The 20748-nt window shown below is 43.3% G+C and overlaps 1 protein-coding gene across 24 annotated transcripts in view; it reads left to right on the forward strand.

The window, feature by feature from the left end:
- Window positions 1-20748, forward strand: part of adat1 (adenosine deaminase tRNA specific 1) — a 49844-nt gene that overhangs the window by 20627 nt on the left and 8469 nt on the right. For 4 of the 24 annotated variants that reach the window (XR_013299755.1, XR_013299757.1, XR_013299760.1 and 1 more), the window contains exons 10-11: window positions 18898-18983; window positions 19055-19180. The exons of 9 other annotated variants lie outside the window; for them this stretch is intronic. Coding sequence is in view for 8 of the 15 variants with exons in the window: in XM_077597325.1 (XP_077453451.1) it covers window positions 652-869 (218 nt within the window). In the remaining 7 variants the exon portion in view is untranslated. 11 more of the 24 variants (XR_013299756.1, XR_013299758.1, XR_013299761.1 and 8 more) reach the window with 5 other exon arrangements.

Consider the following 20748-nt stretch of genomic DNA (forward strand, 5'->3'; position numbering starts at 1 on the left):
TGTGTCAACCATGGGAGCTCCTTCTGGCGAATAACTTTGACCGGTATTGTAAGTGCTGCTGCCTCTTTCATGTGTTGCGCTAAGAGGGAGAGTTTTTTCCAGGGCTGTGGCTGCTGCAGAGATTAAGGGTAGGCGATCTATGAGGAAGGTACGTAGTCTTGGTTGCCAGGTAGTCACAGTTCCATTGCAGGATGGTGAGACCGGCTTTCCGTGCCTCCGGTAGATCGGCAATCCTATCTGTGGGTTGTTGAGGGTGGGAGGGTTTCAGGTTCAGGCAGCTCTGGCAGCACCAGTTATTGTTCCTGCGAAGTATGGTTAAAGCGTGTCTGGTTTCAGGGGCGCATTTGAGGTGGAATCCACGTTTGCAGGATCTACATGTCAGGGGAGAGCGTGAAACGATTAATTTGTTATTACAGGTGGGGCAGTTTGCGTTTATAGGTTGGTGTATTGTTATGGCTGTTTGGTGTGTGGAGGATTGTTGTGTCAGGGGTGGTGAACACGTCGGGCATAGCCAGTTTGCATTAGTTTGGGAGCGAGGTAGTCCAGAGCAAGAGCGGTGGGATTTGTTGGGGCAGTTCGAGCAGGGGATAGGGGAGATTGTAGGGGAAAAGGAGATTTTGCAGACAGCATTTTTCTTTCTGTCCCACGTAGGCTGTGCGCGGAAGTGGCGGCACGACGGCATTTCCGGAACAGGATCCGCAGAGAAAGCCTTGATGATTCTATATCTGGGTTCGGGTCAGGCCGCCACAGGTCCTGTGGAAATTTCGTCGGCAAGCGTTGCAGACCAGTGGGGTGAAGTCACGACGGATCGTCTTAGAGCATCCCGGGCAGGAAGGTCCCGGGTTCTCCTCGACGTCGCCTGCCCTTAGGAGGAGTAACCGGAGGTGTGGGGCAGGGCGGACATCTCCGGCTGGATGAAAAACATAGGGCGCCATATTCCTGGGTGGCAGCTCTGGGTGGTTGTGTTGGATTCGCAGGCCGCGGTAGGCGGCCTCTCGGGAGACACCTTGAGTGAAGTTCGTGGTGGCTGAGGGAGGACGAGGCAAACATTTGGCAGCTGAGAAAATATACGTACACCCATGTAAACACAACTTAAAATTATGTTATGTTCGGTAAAATATAGATCCAACAACAATTACCCCTGACAACATTTCATCATTTTCCTACAATGCGCAAGACACACATCTTCAAATTGAGACAGAGGACACGACACCACCAGAAGATGACCAGCCCTTTACCATCAAACAATGTCAGGTACTGCGAGGCTTTGATACCACCAAAGCACCAGGAGCAGATGAAGTTCAAGGGAGGGTGCTGAAATCATGTGCCCATCAGCATGCTGCTGTGTTCCCCAACATCTTTAACCGTTTGCTGAAGCAAGCCAAAGTCCCCACCTGCCTAAACACTAACACCCTAATCCCTGTTCCCAAATCCTCTGTTGTCATGGACTGAATGACTATCGGCCTGTGGCCCAGACACCGGTGGTTATGATATGTATGGAGAGAATAGTGTTATATTACATCAAAGCCCATATATCACCTGCTTGGACCCACATCAATTTGCCTACAGGTCCAACAGATCAGTAGACGATGCCTTCTCCATTGGTCTTCACAATGCCCTCAGGCACATCTAAAACTCCAAGACATACCTATGTTTTCTTTCACTTGAGCTTGGCATTCAACTCCATCAGCCCATGCTGCAACTTTGAAGGTCCCCTTGCCTGTGGATTAAGGACTTCCTTAGTAACAGAGCCCAACATCTCATGATGGGCACATCCACATCTTTCACCATTGTTCAACGCCAGAGTTCCCCAGCGCTACATTCTGAGTCCTGTCCGATACAGGCTTTACACCCACGACTGTATTGCCACCTATGGCTCCCTAATCAAATTTGCGGACGATACAACCATTGTTGGAACAATCAGTAACGACAACGAGGTACCATACAGGGAGGAAATCCAGGCACTGGCGGCCTAGTGAAGTGACAACTATGTGCAACCAAACACCAAGAATATAAACCTCACCATTAACTTCCGGAAGACAAAGTCTACATCACACACAAGCCTGAGCATCAATGGGAAAGAAATGGAGCGTGTCAGCAACTTGTTTCTCGGACTGCACATCTCAGAGTACCTGAGCTAGATTGTGAACACTACCCACATCATTAAAAAAAACAGCAGGGTCTTTTCTTCTTAAGAATACTTAAGAGGAACAAACTCCCATGTCTGGTGACAAACGTCTACCACTGCGCAGTAGGGAGTGTCATGACCTATGGATGTACAGTTTAGAATGCGACCAGCACTGTATCTGAAAGGAATCGATTGCAGCGAGTCATCAAGCTGGCCCAGGGGATCACAGGCTCTTCACTTCCACACTTTGAGGAGATCCACTCGAGTCAGCTCCTCTGTCAGGTCACCAAGATTTGCGATGACCCCGCCCACCCAGGACACACACCCTTCTCCATCTTATGCTCTGGTAGACTCAGTTTCATGAGAGCCCGCACCAACAGTCTGAACAACAACTTTTTACCTATAGCTGTAAAGAGACTGCTGCAAGTATAATGCAGTATAGTAATTTACTATTCCAGCGATGTTTGAATTTTTGAGACTTTGCGTTTCTTGTATGAAGAGACAAAATGTTCCTATTGAGGTGTTTCATAACCTGACAATTTTGTATGTAAGTAGAGGTGCCACTGTAATAATAATGTAAGGAGCGGCATGGAGAAAGAGTGGTTAGCATTTCCGCGTCACAGTTCTGAGGGTTCAATCTCTAATGGATTCCGACCTTCCTGTGAGGAGTTTGCATGTCCTCTCCGTGCTTGCATGGGTTTTCTCCAGGCACTCCAGTTTCCTCCCATATCCCAAAACATGTATGGTAGGCTGGTTGCACCCTCTAAATTTTCCCTAAATATGAGTGTGAATGTGAATGGTTCTTCGTCTCATTGCGCCCTGCCACTGATGGGCAACCAATTCAATGGGTCCCCCGCTATACTGCACACAGTTGGTGGGTATACTTGAGTTCTCTTAGCACCTTAAGTACTCTGGCCTTGTTGCAAAATGGCACAATCTTTTTATTTCAAACTGTAGTCCACCACCTGAGCTGTTTTCCTATATTGTGTCATGCATTACCACACAGATGTGTGACAGAACCAGGATTATTGTGCTTTTAACTCCACCCCGTATCTATCTGAGCACCACTAAGAGTTGTTGTGACATCTTTTGCAGTTTGCTTCTGCTTATAAATGTGCGCGTAAATGTAGGATTGCTTGTATCAATATCACCTTGCAGTTTTCAGCCCCCCAAAAATTAATTGAGCTGCACATTTCTGGCAGAAGTTAACATGCATTTGATTGCCATTAAATTCAGGCAAGAACAGAACAAAATAAAAATATGACTTATTTTCCAGAAGGAATGATCTACACACTTACTTGGACTACAAAGATGCATCCAAGATCTACCAGAAAGCTTGGCAGCTGCTTCGCAATCAGGCGTTCCCCCTTTGGCCACGCAGTGACAGAGACCTTCTTCTTTTCAAATAAAATAAAGTATTTTTGTTAAAGGTTCTATAAAATTTTACAGCAAGTTAAAGTGATAGCAAACCATATTTTAGACATAAAACCATCCAATAAAGTGACAGTCTTAAATATTAAATGAAATCCTAATCAATTGTTCTTTCTCAGCGATCTTGCCCCTGCCCACAAAAGAAAAATCTCCAAACAGAATAGACTGTCATACCCATAATGAGTTAGAGAATTTTGCAATCTGCTAGCATAAGTATCCATTGGCTGTTTTGGGTGGTATAACTCCTTCCATCCATCCATTTCCTCTCGCTAATTAGATATCGGGTCGCTTGGGGAAACAGCTTCAGCAGGGAAGCCCAGATATTCCTATCCACAGCCTTTACACCCAGCTTTTACACCCATCTTTTCCAGTAGGACCCTAAGGCGTTTATGGGCCAGCCATGAGATATAGTTTCCCTAGCATATCTGGGTCAGCCCCCTCTCCCCAGTGCGACGTGCCAGGAAAACCGCACTTGGTATATCTCTGGGAGGCATCCTAATCAGATGCCCAACCCATCTCATCTTGCACCTCTTAATGCAGAGCAACAACGGCTCTACTCCAAGACCCTCCCAGATTACCGTGCTTCTCACCCTATCTCTAAAGGCTAGATTACACAGCCTGCAGGTATGACAAGATTAGCTGCCTTCGCGACGTCCTATGTATTATTAGCGTTATTTCTTTTTTGACCTCATATCTACAACGCCGTGTGCTATTCTTCTGTTCTGGGGGATTTTTGGAAGCCATACAGAGACATACAAGACAAACAGACTTGGGGTCAATTCTCACACCAGCGTGCTTTATTGAATGAAATGACACCTTATTGTTATCTGACTTCGTTTTTAAATCCTTTCTGAGGAGGGAAAAGTGGGCGTTAATCTGACGTTACGACCCGACGCCATCGGCCTTGTCCTAAAATAGAGCACTTGGGCTGGCGAGGATGGCGGGACGCCGCGGTGAAAGTTGAGATATCATTTCAGTCCAGGCTGTGGGCCGATGTCATTGCACTTATCCGAAAATAGAGCTCCCTGGACGGCAATTTGACGGTTGGACGTCACGCAGGAGCGAAGTGGAAGTTTAATTTCCCGGCCGGTGGGCCGGCGGTATATGCCGACCGGCCATCCGGCGGCGCATGCCGGCCATCTGGCGGCATTGCTTCTTACCATCCCTCTTTTGTTACGGGTGAATTTTGCCTTTTTTTTGTCGCCTTTGAAAATTCCTCCTAAATATTGACGTTCCTTGATATGCTAAATGAGTAGCACAAGTGTGGCATAAATGAATCTACACTGTGACATTATTTTATACATAATTGTTAATGGGCTCCGCCGTGCGGTTAAAATGGAGACACAGGAAGTACTTCTCATCTAGAGATGCAAGCGTGTTGTGGTGATCTGTATGCTGCCAATAAATAAAAATAAATTCTCTTGAGGGGAAGATGTCCGAGGTGTAGCCCTAACCCAGGACCCCAGAGCTGTCAGGCCGACGCGCTAGCCACTCGCGCCACCGGGCCGCAAAATACAACAGGAAGTGAAGCAGTAACAGCCTCACCACGGTGTGACACCAACATTGCGAAAACCAACCATATAGTATGCCATGCTTTCTTATGGTTTGTTAAAAGTAAGCCGAATATGATCATATTTTCAATGTTCATATTTTTAGGAGCACTCAATATTTAAGGGCTCCTGTCACAGGCAGTGACTGTCTCCTCTGAGTTCTCCTGCCTTGTTTTTCATTTGTGATCTTTTTTTTTTTTGTTCCTATTTTCTGTTTTGTGTCTTTAGTTTTCTTGCAAACTTGGTTGTGCTTTCTTGGTTGTACTTTGTTACCTGCATATACATTGCACACCTTTTGGATGTTTTCTGGATATTGTGCCTTTTTATTTTGCATATCTTGTAATTTGCGTTATTTATTGTGCTCCCTTTGTTAATAAATATTATTGTTTATATGATTTCTGTCTCCTGAGTCTATTGGGACCCACCTTCAACAGCTTGGCATTTCGTAGCAGAATCACTAATTTGTTTGTATTAGTAGTATTCTTTGTTACCTTTTGCATTGTACTTCACACAGAGAGAGAGCGATAGTCATGCCTCTCCCCGACTTCATGGAAAAAAAACATTCAGAAAGTGTTCACAAGTCGAGCAATCGCCCACTTGGACGACATTTGTCTTGTGCATTTTAGAAAAATTATTAAAAGTCGTCTAAGGCAATTGTCTTTAGATTGATTTTTCTCAAAATGTCTGTCAACAATCACTGCCGAAGGGGAACTTAAATCCAAACAGGTAAGGAGCAGTGGCGATTCAAAAATGTGTGAAAAAGTTGATGCCAAAAATCATAAAATGCTAATGAAAAAAAATAAAAGTTCAATGTAATGTTGTTTTGAATTCTTAATTGTATGTTTATTAGATTGTGTTCGTGTGCTCTCTGCCTCTGTTGACAAATAATAACTTCCTCTTGTTCCCCTGCATTTCAACACATTTTTTTATAATTTTCTCTAATTTTTGTGTGTTTTTCACATCTTTCATACTGTCAACTTCCTTTGTAGTTCCCTCAGTTTTGCCCCAACTGGAAATAGGCCCTGGTTTTCCTAACGCATGAACAACTCACTCTTCCTCCATTTTTAGTTTATTGTAGTTTAGGATGATAGGAAGGTGATCAGGTTGAAATCCTTAAAAAGAGGAAAGAAAGAAACGTGACATTATCCTAAATTCAATTTACTTAGCAGATCAAAGTATTACTCTTGAGTTTACTAGTCACATCTTAAACTAACTAAAGACATGCAGTAAAGTTTTCAAAGTAATAAAGTAGAAGTAAATAGGTACATTAGCTGATTGAATAAACCAGTGGTCCCCAAACTTTTTCCTGTGAGGGCCACAACCTTTCCCTTCTATGATGTGGGGCCGGAGTTAGTTTGTAACAGGAAGTGTGACAATTGCAGGAGTGCCCAAATGTAAAAATGTATTGTTTTCCAGAAAGCCCCAATCATATAACCCCTTCTAGATTCTTCACAGAATAAAAGTCAGAAAATAAATGAATGCGTCTTTCAGAACATCCCAGTTATGTAACTCGGCCAACTCAAATTGATGAGAAGGCTGGGCTTCATCAATGTCGGTAATAATGGGTTCTGGAAAAGACATATTTATCTTGTATAAATATGTAGTTCCCAGGATCGCACACCAAACTACGCCTTCAGCATTTCTAGTAATTCCGCACACTTTTCAGCTGGAAACGGGACCGGTGGGTTCTCTGCAGAGGTTTTGTGTAGAGGGAGAAGGATGAAGCTGTGCTTTTTCACTTATCGCAAAAGCAGTTCTGGTTTCACCTCAAATGCTTTTATGTGGGAATACATGTCACAAATGAGTTCCCCCTGGCCTTTTAGTTGCAAGTTACAGCTGTTCAGCGTTTCTGTCATGTCTATTAAAAATGCTGGGTGAATCAGCTCTGGCACCGTTTTGTTTTGTAAATGAAGAAACGCGTTAATTTCAGGCAAAAACGCCTCAAAACTGCCTCGGCTCAACCAACGTACCTCTGTGTAGTACAGCGCGTCTCCATACGCAGATTCCAGTTCAGACAGGAATTCTTGGAACTGCCTGTGTTTGTCCCTTTGCTCTGATGAAGTTTATGAATGACACCACAACATTCATGACATGACCCTATGTCAACACTTTGCAGCATAGTGCTTGCTGGTGAAATAGGCAGTGGATTGTAGCGAGGCGGTGAGACTCTGTTCTTTCATCTCCCGGTTCATGTGTCCTATTAGACGCCGAGACATGCCCACCATACTAGGAGCCCCGTAAGTTGTGATGCTAGCCAGCTTTGACCAGTCCAGGTTCAACTGTTCCATGGTTTGGTACACTTTGCCAAAAACATCCTCCCCCGTCATAGTCCCTTTCAGACCTTGGAGGGCTGCCAGCTCCTCGCACATCTCAAAGTTTGCACTAACTCCACAAATAAAAATGAGCAGCTGTGCGGTGTCCCACACGTCAGTGCTCTCATCCAGTGCTAATGAAAAAAAATCAAATTTTTTCGTCTTCGAAACAGTTCCCCGCCATTTCTTCAATGCGCCTGGTGATTGTACTCGCTAATAGACCCACTGCATTAAAGACATCTTTGTTCCCAGGACACACTTCCTCCGCGACAGCGTTCATGCATTTCTTGACAAACTCTCCATCGGTGAAAGATTTACCGCTGCTTGCTATCAGTTGAGCAACCCGAAAGCTGGCCCGAACAGATGACTGTTTCAGCTGATATTTGCATACAATTGTATTCTGCTGAGCTAACAGTCCACTTTTTAGCTTTGAGAGTTTGTCTACTCGCAATTGCCCTTGCAAGCTATCATACTTGGCTTTATGACGGGATTCATAGTGTCGCCGCAGATTGTTTTCTTTGAATCCCGCTACCGCCTCTTGACAAATGAAACAGACAGCCTTTTCTTTGCACATAACAAAAAAATAAGCGTTTGTCCACTGTAGGTTAAATACCCTGCATTCTCAATCAATTTTTTCTTACCTAATCTTTTCGCCCTTATTCCGCTCTCTCTTTGAGAGGGACAGGTTTAGGATTTTTTTTTCTGGGGGTTGCCAGATAGGGGCACAGACTCCAGAATGGTGGAACAGACTGTCAGGTGATGTGCGTGTATAAAATTGATGAGAAATCCAAAGGTAAAGGAAAAAACACAAAGAATACAGCTTGTGGTTGAAATGAAACAAACTGATCATTAACCAAGTGGTATTCAAGTCCGTTTCCTACCAGTTGCGTATGACCGGGACCTGAAGTGTGTTTTGGGTTTGTTATTTTGTTTCTTTGTTCTGTTGGTGTTGGTTGAATCACTAGGCTTGCTTTAATTGCTCCACTCAAGCTTATACTGTCTGTGGTCAGTAGGACTGCCCCTGGCCACCCGCAGGAAGTGTGGAAAGTTTTACTCCGATTGGGGTTTCTCTGCCCCCAGTAGGTCTGGAAGGGGCAAACATATGTTCCTGTTAGTTGACTTGACACCTACAAAATTGGGACACTTTGACCAGTTTTAAAGGGTTTGGTTGGTAGTTGTGTGAGAACCTTGGAACGAATTGGAGAATTTACATATAAAGTACTGCTCTACTTACAACATTTTCAAGTTACGAAAAGAGTTCTGGAACCAATTAATTTCGTAGGTAGGGGTACAACTATATCCAGTGGGGCAAATAAGTATTTAGTCAACCACCTATTGTGCAAGTTCTCCCTCTTAGAGAGGCCTGTAATTGTCCACATGAACCTCAACCATGAGAGACAGAATGTGGAAAAAAACTGAAAATCACATTGTTTGATTTTAAAAGAATTTATTTCCAAATTAGAGTGGAGAATAAGTATTTGGTCACTTACAAACAAGCAAGATTTCTGGCTGTCAAAGAGGTCTAACTTCTTCTAACCTATAACGAGGTCTCCACTCGTTACCTGTATTAATAGCAACTGTTTTAACTCATTATCGATATAGAAGAAACCTGTCCACAGCCTCAATCGCTCACAATCCAAACTCCACTATGACCAAGACCAAAGAGCTGTAGAAGGACACCAGAGACAGGCTGGGAAGACTGAATCGCCAATAGGTAAAACGCTTGGTGTAAAGAAATCAACTGTGGGAGCAATTATTAGGAAATGGAAGACATACAAGACCACTGATAATCTCCTTCGATCTGGGGCTCCATGCAAGATCTCACCCAATGGTGTCACAGGTTCTCGTGTTTGGATTAGAAAGAAAACTGAATTACATCCGAAGAACACCATACCCACTGTGAAGCATGGGGGTGGAAACGTCATGCTTTGGGGCTGTTTTTCTGCAAAGGGACCAGGACGACTGATCTGTGTAAAGGAAAGAATGAATGGGGCCATGTATCGAGAGATTTTGAGTGAAAATCTCCTTCCAGTACTTTCGCCAATGAATAAATTGCCAGAAATGAATAAGTTTTATGGGACAATATACCAAGTTACAAATCCAAAGATACAAGAGGGTCGGCCAACTACCATTTTGGTGCATGAAACATGGACGCAAGATATGAAAAAGGCAGTAGAAGCCATCAAGTCTCATAAAATATATCTGGCAGAATTTGTCCAAGAGATGGAAGATATAAGGAGATCTTACCATCTTTATAGGGTAGAAATGCAACAACTTTGGATGGCTGCATTCAAGGGAGATTAGCATAACATAAGAGGAGAATAGGATCCAAAAGGACGAGAGGCACTAACACAAGACAATCGAGTTAACTGTTAGAGAGCATGATCTTATAGATCAAACCACAGAATTTTTTTAAAGAAGAGCTAATTATACAGCTATTGGGAGGGCAAAACAAAAAGATAATGAGCCATTTGAAGTGTACAGATCCAGGATGACTGCACGTTTTTGAGCAAATCACACCTTAAGTGGTGTACAGTGGTACCTGGAGATACAAGCTTAATGTGTTCCGGGACTGAGCTCGTATATCGATTTACTCTTATCTCAAATCAAAGTTTCCCATAAAAATGAACTAAAAACAAATTAATTCGATCCAACCCTCTGAAAAAACACCAAAAAACAGGATATCGGAATGGAATTTTATTTATTTGTTCTGATTCGCCATCTATTAACAGGGTAACAAATAACAAATAAAACTCTAGACCACATTTATTCTAACATCAAACAGGCTTATAGAGCCACACCCCTCCCACACCTTGCTGGATCCGACCATCTCTGCCTGTCCCTCACCCCCTCATACACGCCACTCCGGAGGCTAACAAGGCCACAAATAAAGATAATAAAAACATGGCCTGAGGATGCTCTTTCTCAGATGCAGGACTGTTTTTCCCGCACAATTTGGGAACTTTTTGAACACCACAACCTCCAGGACTACACGGACACTGTCACTGTTAATAAATGTATCTGGGTTTTTCCTAACCAAAAACCCTGGATGAGCAGTCAGACACAGGCACTCATTAAATGCCGTAACACTGCCTTCAGGTCAGGGAACAAGTTACAATACAGCGCTGCCAGAGCAGACCTGAAGAGAGGCATTAAAAAGGCCAAGGCAATATATACAAGGAAAATTGAGGAGCACTTACAATGACAATAATAAGGTTTATGTTAACACAGACAGAGCCGTTTCTTTGTCGGCTTTGAGACTGACAAATCGGATTCAGTCTCAACATATCCACCACTTTGCAGCGGTACACTGAAGCTTCAGGAACATGAAGTGAGACAGGTACTGCGGACTGTGAACACCAGGAAGCCTGCTGGCCCTGACAGAGTACCTGGGAAGGTGCTCAAAGCCTGTGCTGACCAGCTGACTGGGGTTTTCACAAAGATTTTCAATTGCTCCCTGCAACAATCCATCATCCCCTCCTACCTAAAATCTGCCACAATTATCCCTCTCCCTAAAAAGCCATCCATTGACAGCCTGAATTATTACAGGCCTGTTGCACTTACGCCTGTGATCATGAAGTGCTTTGAAAAGTTGGTCGCCTGCCACATCAGGGATACAATCCCTCCCTCAGTTGACCCTCACCAGTTTGCTTATAGAGCAAACAAGTCCAGTGAGGACTCAACACTATAATTCCGGACATTCTGGCTGACAAACTCTCCCACCTTGGACTATCCTCTTCCATCTGCTGCTGTATTAAGAACTTCTCAACCAACCGTCCACAAACTGTTAGACTTGGTCCCCACCTCTCTTCCTCCATTACATTCAAGGTTGTGTACTGAGTCCTCTTCTATACTCCCTGTACACATACGACTGTACACCGACCCACCACTCTAACTCCATTATCCAATTTGCCAATGACACCACTGTGGTTGGACTCATCTCAGGGGGGATGAGTCTGCCCACAGAGATGAGGTCAACAAACTGTCTTTATGGTGTTTGGTGAACAATCACACACTAAACACCACGAAAACTAAAGAAATAATCATGGACTTTCGCAAACGCAACACAGATCTGTCCCCACTCCTCATAAATTGAGTATGTGTAGACCGGGTCCAGTCCTTCAAATTCCTGGGGGTCCACGTCACGGACAAGCTCTCCTGGTCTACCAACACCATGGCAGTGGTGAAGAAGGCCTAGAAACGACTCCATTTCCTCAGGGTACTCAGGAGGAACAACTTGGACACTAAGCTTCTGGTAACCTTCTATAGAGCCACTGTAGAGAGCATCCTGGCATACTGCATTATAGTGTGGTACGCTGGAAGCACGGTAGCCGACAGAAAAGCTATGCAGAGAGTGATCAACACCGCCCAGAAGATCATCGGCTGCTCTCTGCCCTCACTGGATGACATTGCCAGCCCTCACTGCCTCAGCGGAGGAACATTGCTTGGGACTCATACCACCCTGGTGGTGATCAACACCGCCCAGAAGATCATCGGCTGCTCTCTGCCCTCACTGGATGACATTGCCAGCCCTCACTGCCTCAGCGGAGGAACATTGCTAGGGACTCATACCACCCTGGTCACAACCTGTTCCAGCTGCTGCCCTCTGGCAGACGCTACAGGTCTCACAAAGCACGGACAAATAGACTTGGGGACAGTTTTTCCCCAAAGCCATCAGCTCTGCACTTGCATTAGCTTGGCACGCAATAACAATGCGCAACATCTTAGATTCTGCAATATTTTAGAATTTACCTTGCCCGGACGTGACATTTTATATTTTTATATTACTTATTTATGTTTTTACTGTGAAAACGCTCTTTGTGGAGTAGCACCACCAATTTCGTTATACGCAGCTGTGTATAATTACAATAAAGACTTTTGAATGATTTGATTTGATCTGTATGCTTGTATATCAAAATTTGTATCGTTTCTCAGGGTAAATATTTGCTAAAATTTTTACTCGTATCTCAAATTGCTCGTATCTCAGGGCATTCGTATGTCAAAGTATTACGGTATATCAGGAGCAATTGAAAAACGTCTTTCATTCCCCTTTCAAATAATGCAATTAATCAATGGATAGACAAACAAAGGGTAGATAGACCAACTGGGCCTCTTGAGCAAGATGTAAACCAAGCATTACACACAAACACTGCAGTGTCAGATGAAAAAAAGTTTCTGTTTCTAACAGAGGAAAGGGAAATCTATTATGAGAAAAAAGGCCATGGCCTCGGTTACAGTAAATATGGCTTTAGCAGAGGGTATGGAATGAGAAGAGAAGTAGGAAGAAGACTGTGCAACCATAAAAGAAAAATTAATGCAAGTGCAGAGCCCTGATGGCTTTGGGAAAAAACTGTCCCTAATTACACAATTACATTTCACGCAACTGCCCAGACAAGAAATTATCAGGAAACAACAGTACAGACGCTCCCCTACTTACGAACGAGTTAGGTTCCGAGCGATTGTTCATAAGTTGAATTTGTTTGTAAGTTGATTCAGTGCTATATTTTGTATTATAATTTATGTTTAAGGCCTATATAAGTATATTGAAAGTTTATATAAGTGCATTTGTATGTTTAAGGCTTGTATAAGTAACACGCATTGGTTTGTACTGAAAAAACATTTAATAAAATGGAGAGAATATGTACAGTACTGTATAGAGAGATTTATGTATTAGAAACTGGCCGAAAGAAGCGATCTAACGACGATTGCACAGTTTTCTTCTTTTTTTTTTCATCATAAATGATGCGGTAGGACTGAATGGTATCATTCAATTGATTTGCAAACTTTGTGCAACGTTCAATATTTGGGTCCTTCTGCTCGATCTTTCTGTTTATAAATGTTACTGACGGTCGAACGATTTAAGTTCTATTCGCGTGCAACGCTCACCACTTTCTGACGCGCATCAAGCTTCGTTATTATTGCCACTCGTTTCAAATGAAATGGCTTGCCTCTTCCTTGCAACTCCCTCAATAGAAGCATTTCACTTTTTACCAACCATATTCAATAATGGATGCACGAGATATTTAATGATACAAATGAAAAAGGTTCTTTGCCCACTGGAGATACGTTCACGCACTTCCGCATTGCAACTAAGAAGGTAGATGCTGGGTGAGCTGAGCCCTCACAGCGCCAGGCGTCGGTATTAGCGGCGGAAAGAAGCACTACTCGGAAAAAAATACAAAATTGGACTTACGAACATTTTTCGACTTAAACGCAATTTGCAGACATGGTCGTATGTACCGTTGTTCGTAAGTTGAATGTTCTTAAGTAGGGGAGCGTCTGTATATCAGCATGACCAGACAAGCCGACTTCTCAGCAAAAAGACACAGTAAAATTCCAAGAGATGCCGTACTACCTCTACTTACTAAATTAATTGGTCCCAGAACTTTTTTGTCACTTAAAAATTTCATAAGTAGAGGAGTACTTTATATGTAAGTTCTCTAATTCGTTCCACGGTTCCACAACTACCAACTAAACCCTTTAAAATTAGTCAGTGTCCCAATTTTGAATGAAAGATGTGATATACACACAAAAATGAGAGAACATTATAAGAAAACGATTTATTAATGTCTTAAAATAAATAACAAGCATAAAAAATCTATCCGTGTTGAAACACACGGGAACAAGAGGAAGCTAACAGTGGATTTTTGTTGCTGAAATGCTCGCTGCTTCCTCCTTATCTGGCTTGTGTATCATTAACTCTACAGTTAGTTTTTATGCCCCTCAACCAACTCGTCATTGTCCTATTTGCTGACCACTTTTCATTCGCACTGGTAATTTTCTTGGGAGGCAAATAACGGATAAGGAAATGCATTTACTTTTGGGGATTTCATAACATCTTTTTCGTATCTCAGGGCCCTCATTTGCATATAAAAAGCTTTTGTAACCTGAAAATGTGGTACCTAGAGGCATTCGTAAGTAGAGGAATGACTGTATATTAAAAATAAAAAATCTCAAAAATGTCAAAATTCACGCTGAAATCACAACCAAAAGAAAAATGGCGGGAGTCAGTGCTCCACTTCTTCTTTGGAGCTGAATTGGATTGCGCTCAGCGCCAAAGAAGAAGAATTTTACCACAGAAGAAAAATGACGCGCCGAAGAACAATTTCATCGCAGAAGAATGACTAATATTCGGCCAGCGATCTGGCGGCGTGGGTGCGCCGCCTCAAGTGAGGTTTGCCCCACAATCCGGCCCCGCAGGGAACAGGCAGCAACATGGTACATAGGGGAAGAGTTGCTTAACATAAATGAAGAGAATGGTTATCTACCGGAGTAAGTTTTTATGGAAGAGGATGTCTTCCCGGACATTTTTAATCAAAGATTGACTGAACGTACAGATCAACATCATGAGTACAGTAATTCCTCGATTCGAAAATGGCGCCGTTCATGCCAGTGGAAGTAGCTCTGTACACTTATGTTTTTCGTGATTTACAGCCTTTCTATCTTTTTTTAACTACATTTTAATATTTCTTAATACATTCATTTTTTCTTTAGACTTTTTTACTTTAATGTTTTTACAACTTTCCTTGTTCTGTTAGCCTGGCTTCTTTTGGCCACTTCTTTTTTGGAACCATTCAGCCATGCCTACACTGTCACACACATGGGACTAGCTGTTACACACATGGGACTAGCTGTTACACACATGTGACTAGCTGTTACAATACGCAGCGGAAGGAGCAACACCTCGGTGCCGCCGGGGATTCAGAGCTGGACAAAAGTGCCAGGAGAAGAGGCAACGCTTCTGACCAACCATTCCATCGTGGGATAAGATGGAAGATCTGTCGGCGCTTACCAGCAACGAAGTCGAGGTGCCCTACTCTGCTACTGTTGTCTTCAGCTCCAGACTACTGAGGAACTGTGCGGATAAGCTTGGAAGAGTGACTCTGCATATTCTCTCACAGTCTGCAGAAGTTCCCCATCTTGTGGAAGACTTGCTGTGTGTGGTTCCAATTTTTGTTTCCATTTTCCAGTTTCCATTTACTTTGATTTGCTTTGTACTTTTGCTTTGTTGTTGTGCGGCCTTTGCGACTGTACTGTCTAACTCAGGGGTCTCAAACTCAATTTACCTGGGGGCCGCAAGAGGCAGAGTCTGGGTGAGACTGGGCCGCATCAGGATTTCCACAAGAAAAGCGCTGATAAAACATTCCAACGTTATCAAATATCTTTATTTTTTAACAAAAAAATAATGAAATAAACCTCAGTGAAGTAGAGCACACCCCCATATTCTGACTCCATTTCCTCTAAAAAAGCATGGAACCTTCTGTGCTTTAAGCCCCTGGATCTGATTTGGTTGATGCATTTCACAACGACAGACATCACATTGTCAAACTTCAGGCATCTGCTGCAAAGGGCCTGCTGATGGATAATGTAGTGCAGAGCTATGGCCTCCTCCACACCCTCCTCCAGTTCTTTTTGAACAAGTTCTACCAGTCCATTCTTCCTCCCTGTCATTGATGGGGCTCCATCGGTTGTTATTCCAACAAAGCTCTTCCATGGCAAACTGACATTCTCAATGGCATCACACGGCTGGTGAAATATTTCCTTAGCGGTGGTCTGCCATGCATTGGAATTACTGTGAGCAACTCCTCCATCACTTCAAAATTGTCATCAACACTACGGACATATATTGCGAGCTGGGCAGTGGCTGTGATGTCTGTGGTCTCATCAAGAGCCACTGAATATACACTGAAACATTGTGCTTTCTCACACAGTTGGTCATAAATGTCACTTGACAGGTCAGAAATATGCTCTGCCACGGTGTTGGCAGAAAGGCTGATGTGGTTGAACTGACTTTTCTTTTCTGGACAGACAAAATGTGCAGCCTGTAATATGCACTTTTTGATAAATTCACCTTCTGTGAATGGCTTTCCTGCTTTAGCAATCAACTCACAAACGGCGTAGCTAGCTTCGACTGCTGCATTACTGTCTTTGGTAGCCTTCTTGAAGAAATCCTGTTGCCTCAGAAGACGTGTTTTAAGACTGGCAACCTGGTTGGCTCTCTCATCTCCCTGGTATTTTTCATACTCCTCAGCAAGACTTGTAGTATAATGACGTCTCAAGTTGTATTCCTTGTGCACCGCAACTTTTTCAGTGCAAATGAGACACGTCGGGGTGCCCCTGTGTTCAACAAAGAAATATTGCACTCCCCATTTTTCTTGAAACTGTCTGTGCTCATCACCGACCTTTCTCTTCACGGCAGGCTTTGAAAGAGACATCTCTGGGGCTCTGTAATATGTGTTTCCACATGGAATGAGTCTCGGGTTGAACTTTAACTTTCAGTCGCGCGGGTCTGTGGCGCATGTGCACTTTCACTCTCCGATCGTATTGGATTACGGCAGTTCTCTGAATTTCTCAAGTCTCATGTTAACGCACTTACTGTTAAGTTTCAGTTTCACTCGCGGAAATGGCTACAGACACAGGCTGGATCACGGATCATAGCGCCTCATTCAGTTCTATGCTGAGAGTAGCGGAGGACTGTGCGCGCCGAGCGGAGTGATCGGCTTCACGTCTTCTCCTCCGCCCAGCTGATTGGAGGAATGAATGAGTGAGTGAGCGAGGCACTGGACAGCCCGGCCGATGTCCCGCCCTCCAGAGCCGTATATCTCACCATGACTGGTTCATTCAGCTCCGAACACAAGTGCCAATCTATCAATCTTGCGGGCCGCATGAACATTAATCTTTCATATTAAGACGGGGGCCGCAAATTATTGTCCCGGGGGCTGCGCATTTGAGACCCCTAGTCTAACTTATAACTATGCCTTTTCTTGCTACTGTCACAATGAAATTTCCCGAATACGGGATGAATAAAGTTATCAAATCACAGATAATTTAGACCAGACATGGCCAAAATAAAACTAAATGAACTTAATACAACTAACATCAAGGGCTTGCTGCCTGCATACTGGATGAGCAACCAGAAAGCCTGGATTACTAACCCCTTCAAGTACTTGGACTAAAACTCCCATTAACCTGCCAGAGGCAGAGGACACCCTGAATTGGTGGCCAGCCAATCGCAGGGCACAAGGAGACAAACAACCATTCACGCTCACACTCATACCTAGGGGCAATTTAGAGTATGCAATCATGTGGGAGGAAACCGGAGTACCCAGAGAAAATCCACGCAGAACATGCAAACTCCACACAGGTGGACTGACCTGGATTTGAGCCCAGGTCCCCCACTGTGAGGCCGGTGTGCTAACCACTCAGCCGACAGGCCCCCCTCAGTTTTTAAAGTACAATCATACCTCTACTTACGAATGCCTCTAAGCACGAAACTTTCATATGCAAATGAGTGACTCGAGATATGAATAAGATCCAAGTTACGAAATCCCCCAAAAAGTAAATGCATCGGTCATTTTATTTTGAATCCACCTTATTAAGCAATTAAAAACTACAAATGACAATTAGGCTTTTGTTGTTGATGTTGACGACAGGGCCTATGTCCAATTATTATCAGATTATTAAATGCAACGTGGCACATATTTTCACCCCCGCACATAGGGCACACATAAAAGTCTAAAATGTACTACAAAGTGGATGGCTTCCGGCCCTGGTAGAACGGGTTCTTGCCGGCATCTGGTGGACAAACACGGGTATTACATCTATAACGGCCGCGGAGGGAGATATTTAAGTGGCACAGGGCACCTTTCATATGCTTTATTTATTTTATGACATTAATCATTAATTTCCTTGAATTTTCTCTCATTTTTGTGTTTCCTCGCAACTTTGATACAAAATTTGGACACTTTGACCAATTTTAAAAGGGTTTAGTTGGTAGTCATGTGAGGACCGTGGAACAAATTAATAGAATTTACATTACAGTACACCTACTTATGAAATTTTCAAGTTACAAAAAAGTCTTGGAACCAATTAATTTTGTAAGTAGAGGTACAACTGTATTTACATTTTTTTTACACATACATTATTTTTAGATATTACCATATTTACTTGCATATAAGCCGCATTTGTCGGACAAAAATGATGACTGAATATATGCCAGTGGCGGGCCTTCAAGGCCTTCTCAGCTGGCCTAAGAAATATCTGAATCATTATATTTTGTCCATCAATACTTATTATTCCAAATGGTCTGTTAGCTTCCTTTCATTGCTTTTCCCCCTGGTTGCACTGCTTCCAGATGTGTGTTTTCATATTGAAGCATTTAACCAATCACATTTCAGCCATTATTTGTTGCCAGATCAGATCTGCCTCAAAGCCTTCACAATCAGTTCTTGCGGGCTCTGCTGCATTAAACTAGACTGTTGCTTTTAACCAATCAGATTTCGAGTTGGCAACCCCACAATGATTTTTCATAGGCGTTAGCATTTTGCTGGCTGGGACATGTCATTGCTTTCACCAACTATGATTGGCTAGTAGGCGGGCCAAAGCAGCCAGAGATCGCAAACTCCACCCACATGGCTGACAGTGGCAAAAACAAATGGATTCTGTTGCAGATTTCTCTCACAAAGCTATTTTTCAGACGGACTTTTCCAGAAAAAAAATGGACATCATTAAGAAAGGGCAGTCAACTCCGAAGCTAGCAAGCCTGTTACAGCCGGGAAAATGGTGTGTGCGGCACTTTCAGTGTGCTAACTTAGCTCCACAAGCAAATATTATATTGTTGTTTTGATTTAAAGCCATTTTCAAAACGGACTATGCCGGAAATATCACAGGACAGACTCGACTTTCATCATTAGCTTCGAAGGCGATAGGAAAGAAGGAAGAAAGAAAGGAAGATGGATATTGTGTAAAAAGGATTTTTGGTAAGTAAAATATGGCTATATTCCTAAATAATATTTCAATTGTGGGCCATGTTCTGATCTCTGAAAAGCTCCAGTGTTTGTGTTGGAGAAATCATTATTATAAATGTGTTTGCAATGCTTATTTAGGAATAGAAAGCCTTATTATAAACATGCTTACTATATTAATCAATATATTTGCTTATTAGGAATAGTAATGATCATCCTGAATGTGTAACAATATTAAACAATATATATATATATATGTGTTGAACGCTGTGCTTTTATGTTAGAGTTATTGGCATTAATAAAGCCATTTTAATGCATGCCTTGCTAAAGTAAGAACTGTGGTTCACATCGAGAGGACAGGGAATGGCCATGGGCAGGGAGAGGTCTCAAAACAATTGCTCTTGGGAACTGCGAACTGTTTTCGGCTTCGGAGGACTCACGAGAGGTGCTCTTGGGAACTGAGGACTGTTTTCGGCTTCGGAAGGAGGACTCACGACAGGTGCTCTTGGGAACTGCGAACTGTTTTCGGCTTCGGAAGACGGACTCACAACAAGCGCTCTTGGGAACCTTGGACTCTTTCGGGAAGCCCCTCTTCGCTGAAGGGTTCGCATCGAAACTCGCTTGGGAAGATTCGACAGGTCCTACATTGTTTTGATAACTGTACAGAATTGTTGTGAGACGATTCAACAGGTCCTACAATTGTTTTGATAACTACAAAATTGTTGTGAGACTCTACGAATGTTTAGACTTCTGTGGGGCATGGCGTGAAAATCTTATGATTAAATTAGCGAAACGGACTTCGAGTTGTGAGAATGATCTTGGCCGGAGACGCGGATGGATGTATTCTCTCTTGCAAGAATTAAATGTGGATGTGACTACAGATGCCTTTTTATTGAAAGCTGAATACGGAAAAACCTAAGGATAAACCTACAATTGGATGAACCTAACATTTGGTCCTTTGAGCCTGTGGCCAAGATACCGGAGCAGAATCCAGGTCGCTTCCGTTCGATATCTGGAAAGACCGTGCACGGCGCTTAAATACCCTTTTCCGGGCTGGATTATTCGACGAGGCGACTTGGTTCTCGACGGTTGACGGCTAACACTCTGAAAGGGACATCTGGAGTCATATCTGGTAAGTCCACGTGAATGTCTGCGTTTGTTGAAGGGGCATTGCACGTGAGGTCCATTTTTTGAAATGAGACTCGCGTCCAGGGGGACTGCGTAAAACCCTGGGTATACTAGTCGATGCCAGGTGAAGAGACAGAGCATGAGTCTATAAAACTTGGGGCAGTTCGGGGTGTCCTGTGCCGCGGTCCGGAAAGGTACAAATATAACTCTGACAGTATATCAGGCTAGGGTATACATTTGTGTTGCGTGTGTTACGTGTGTCGTTCCGCGGAAAAAGAATTTGCTAACTGATAACTAAGTGCGCGCGCGCTCCCTCCTAAAATGGGTAGCGCAAATGTAAAAGCGGCTGGCGACGACGATCCAAAACAGCGTCTGCCGTGTAAAGATTGGAAGTTTGTTGAGAGTCAAAGCGCTACAAGAGTTAAACACCTAAACTTATGGATAAACGAGTATGG

The sequence above is a fragment of the Stigmatopora argus genome, chromosome 3 (genome assembly GCF_051989625.1).
Source record: "Stigmatopora argus isolate UIUO_Sarg chromosome 3, RoL_Sarg_1.0, whole genome shotgun sequence".
In the NCBI taxonomy this organism is placed as follows: Eukaryota; Metazoa; Chordata; class Actinopteri; order Syngnathiformes; family Syngnathidae; genus Stigmatopora; species Stigmatopora argus.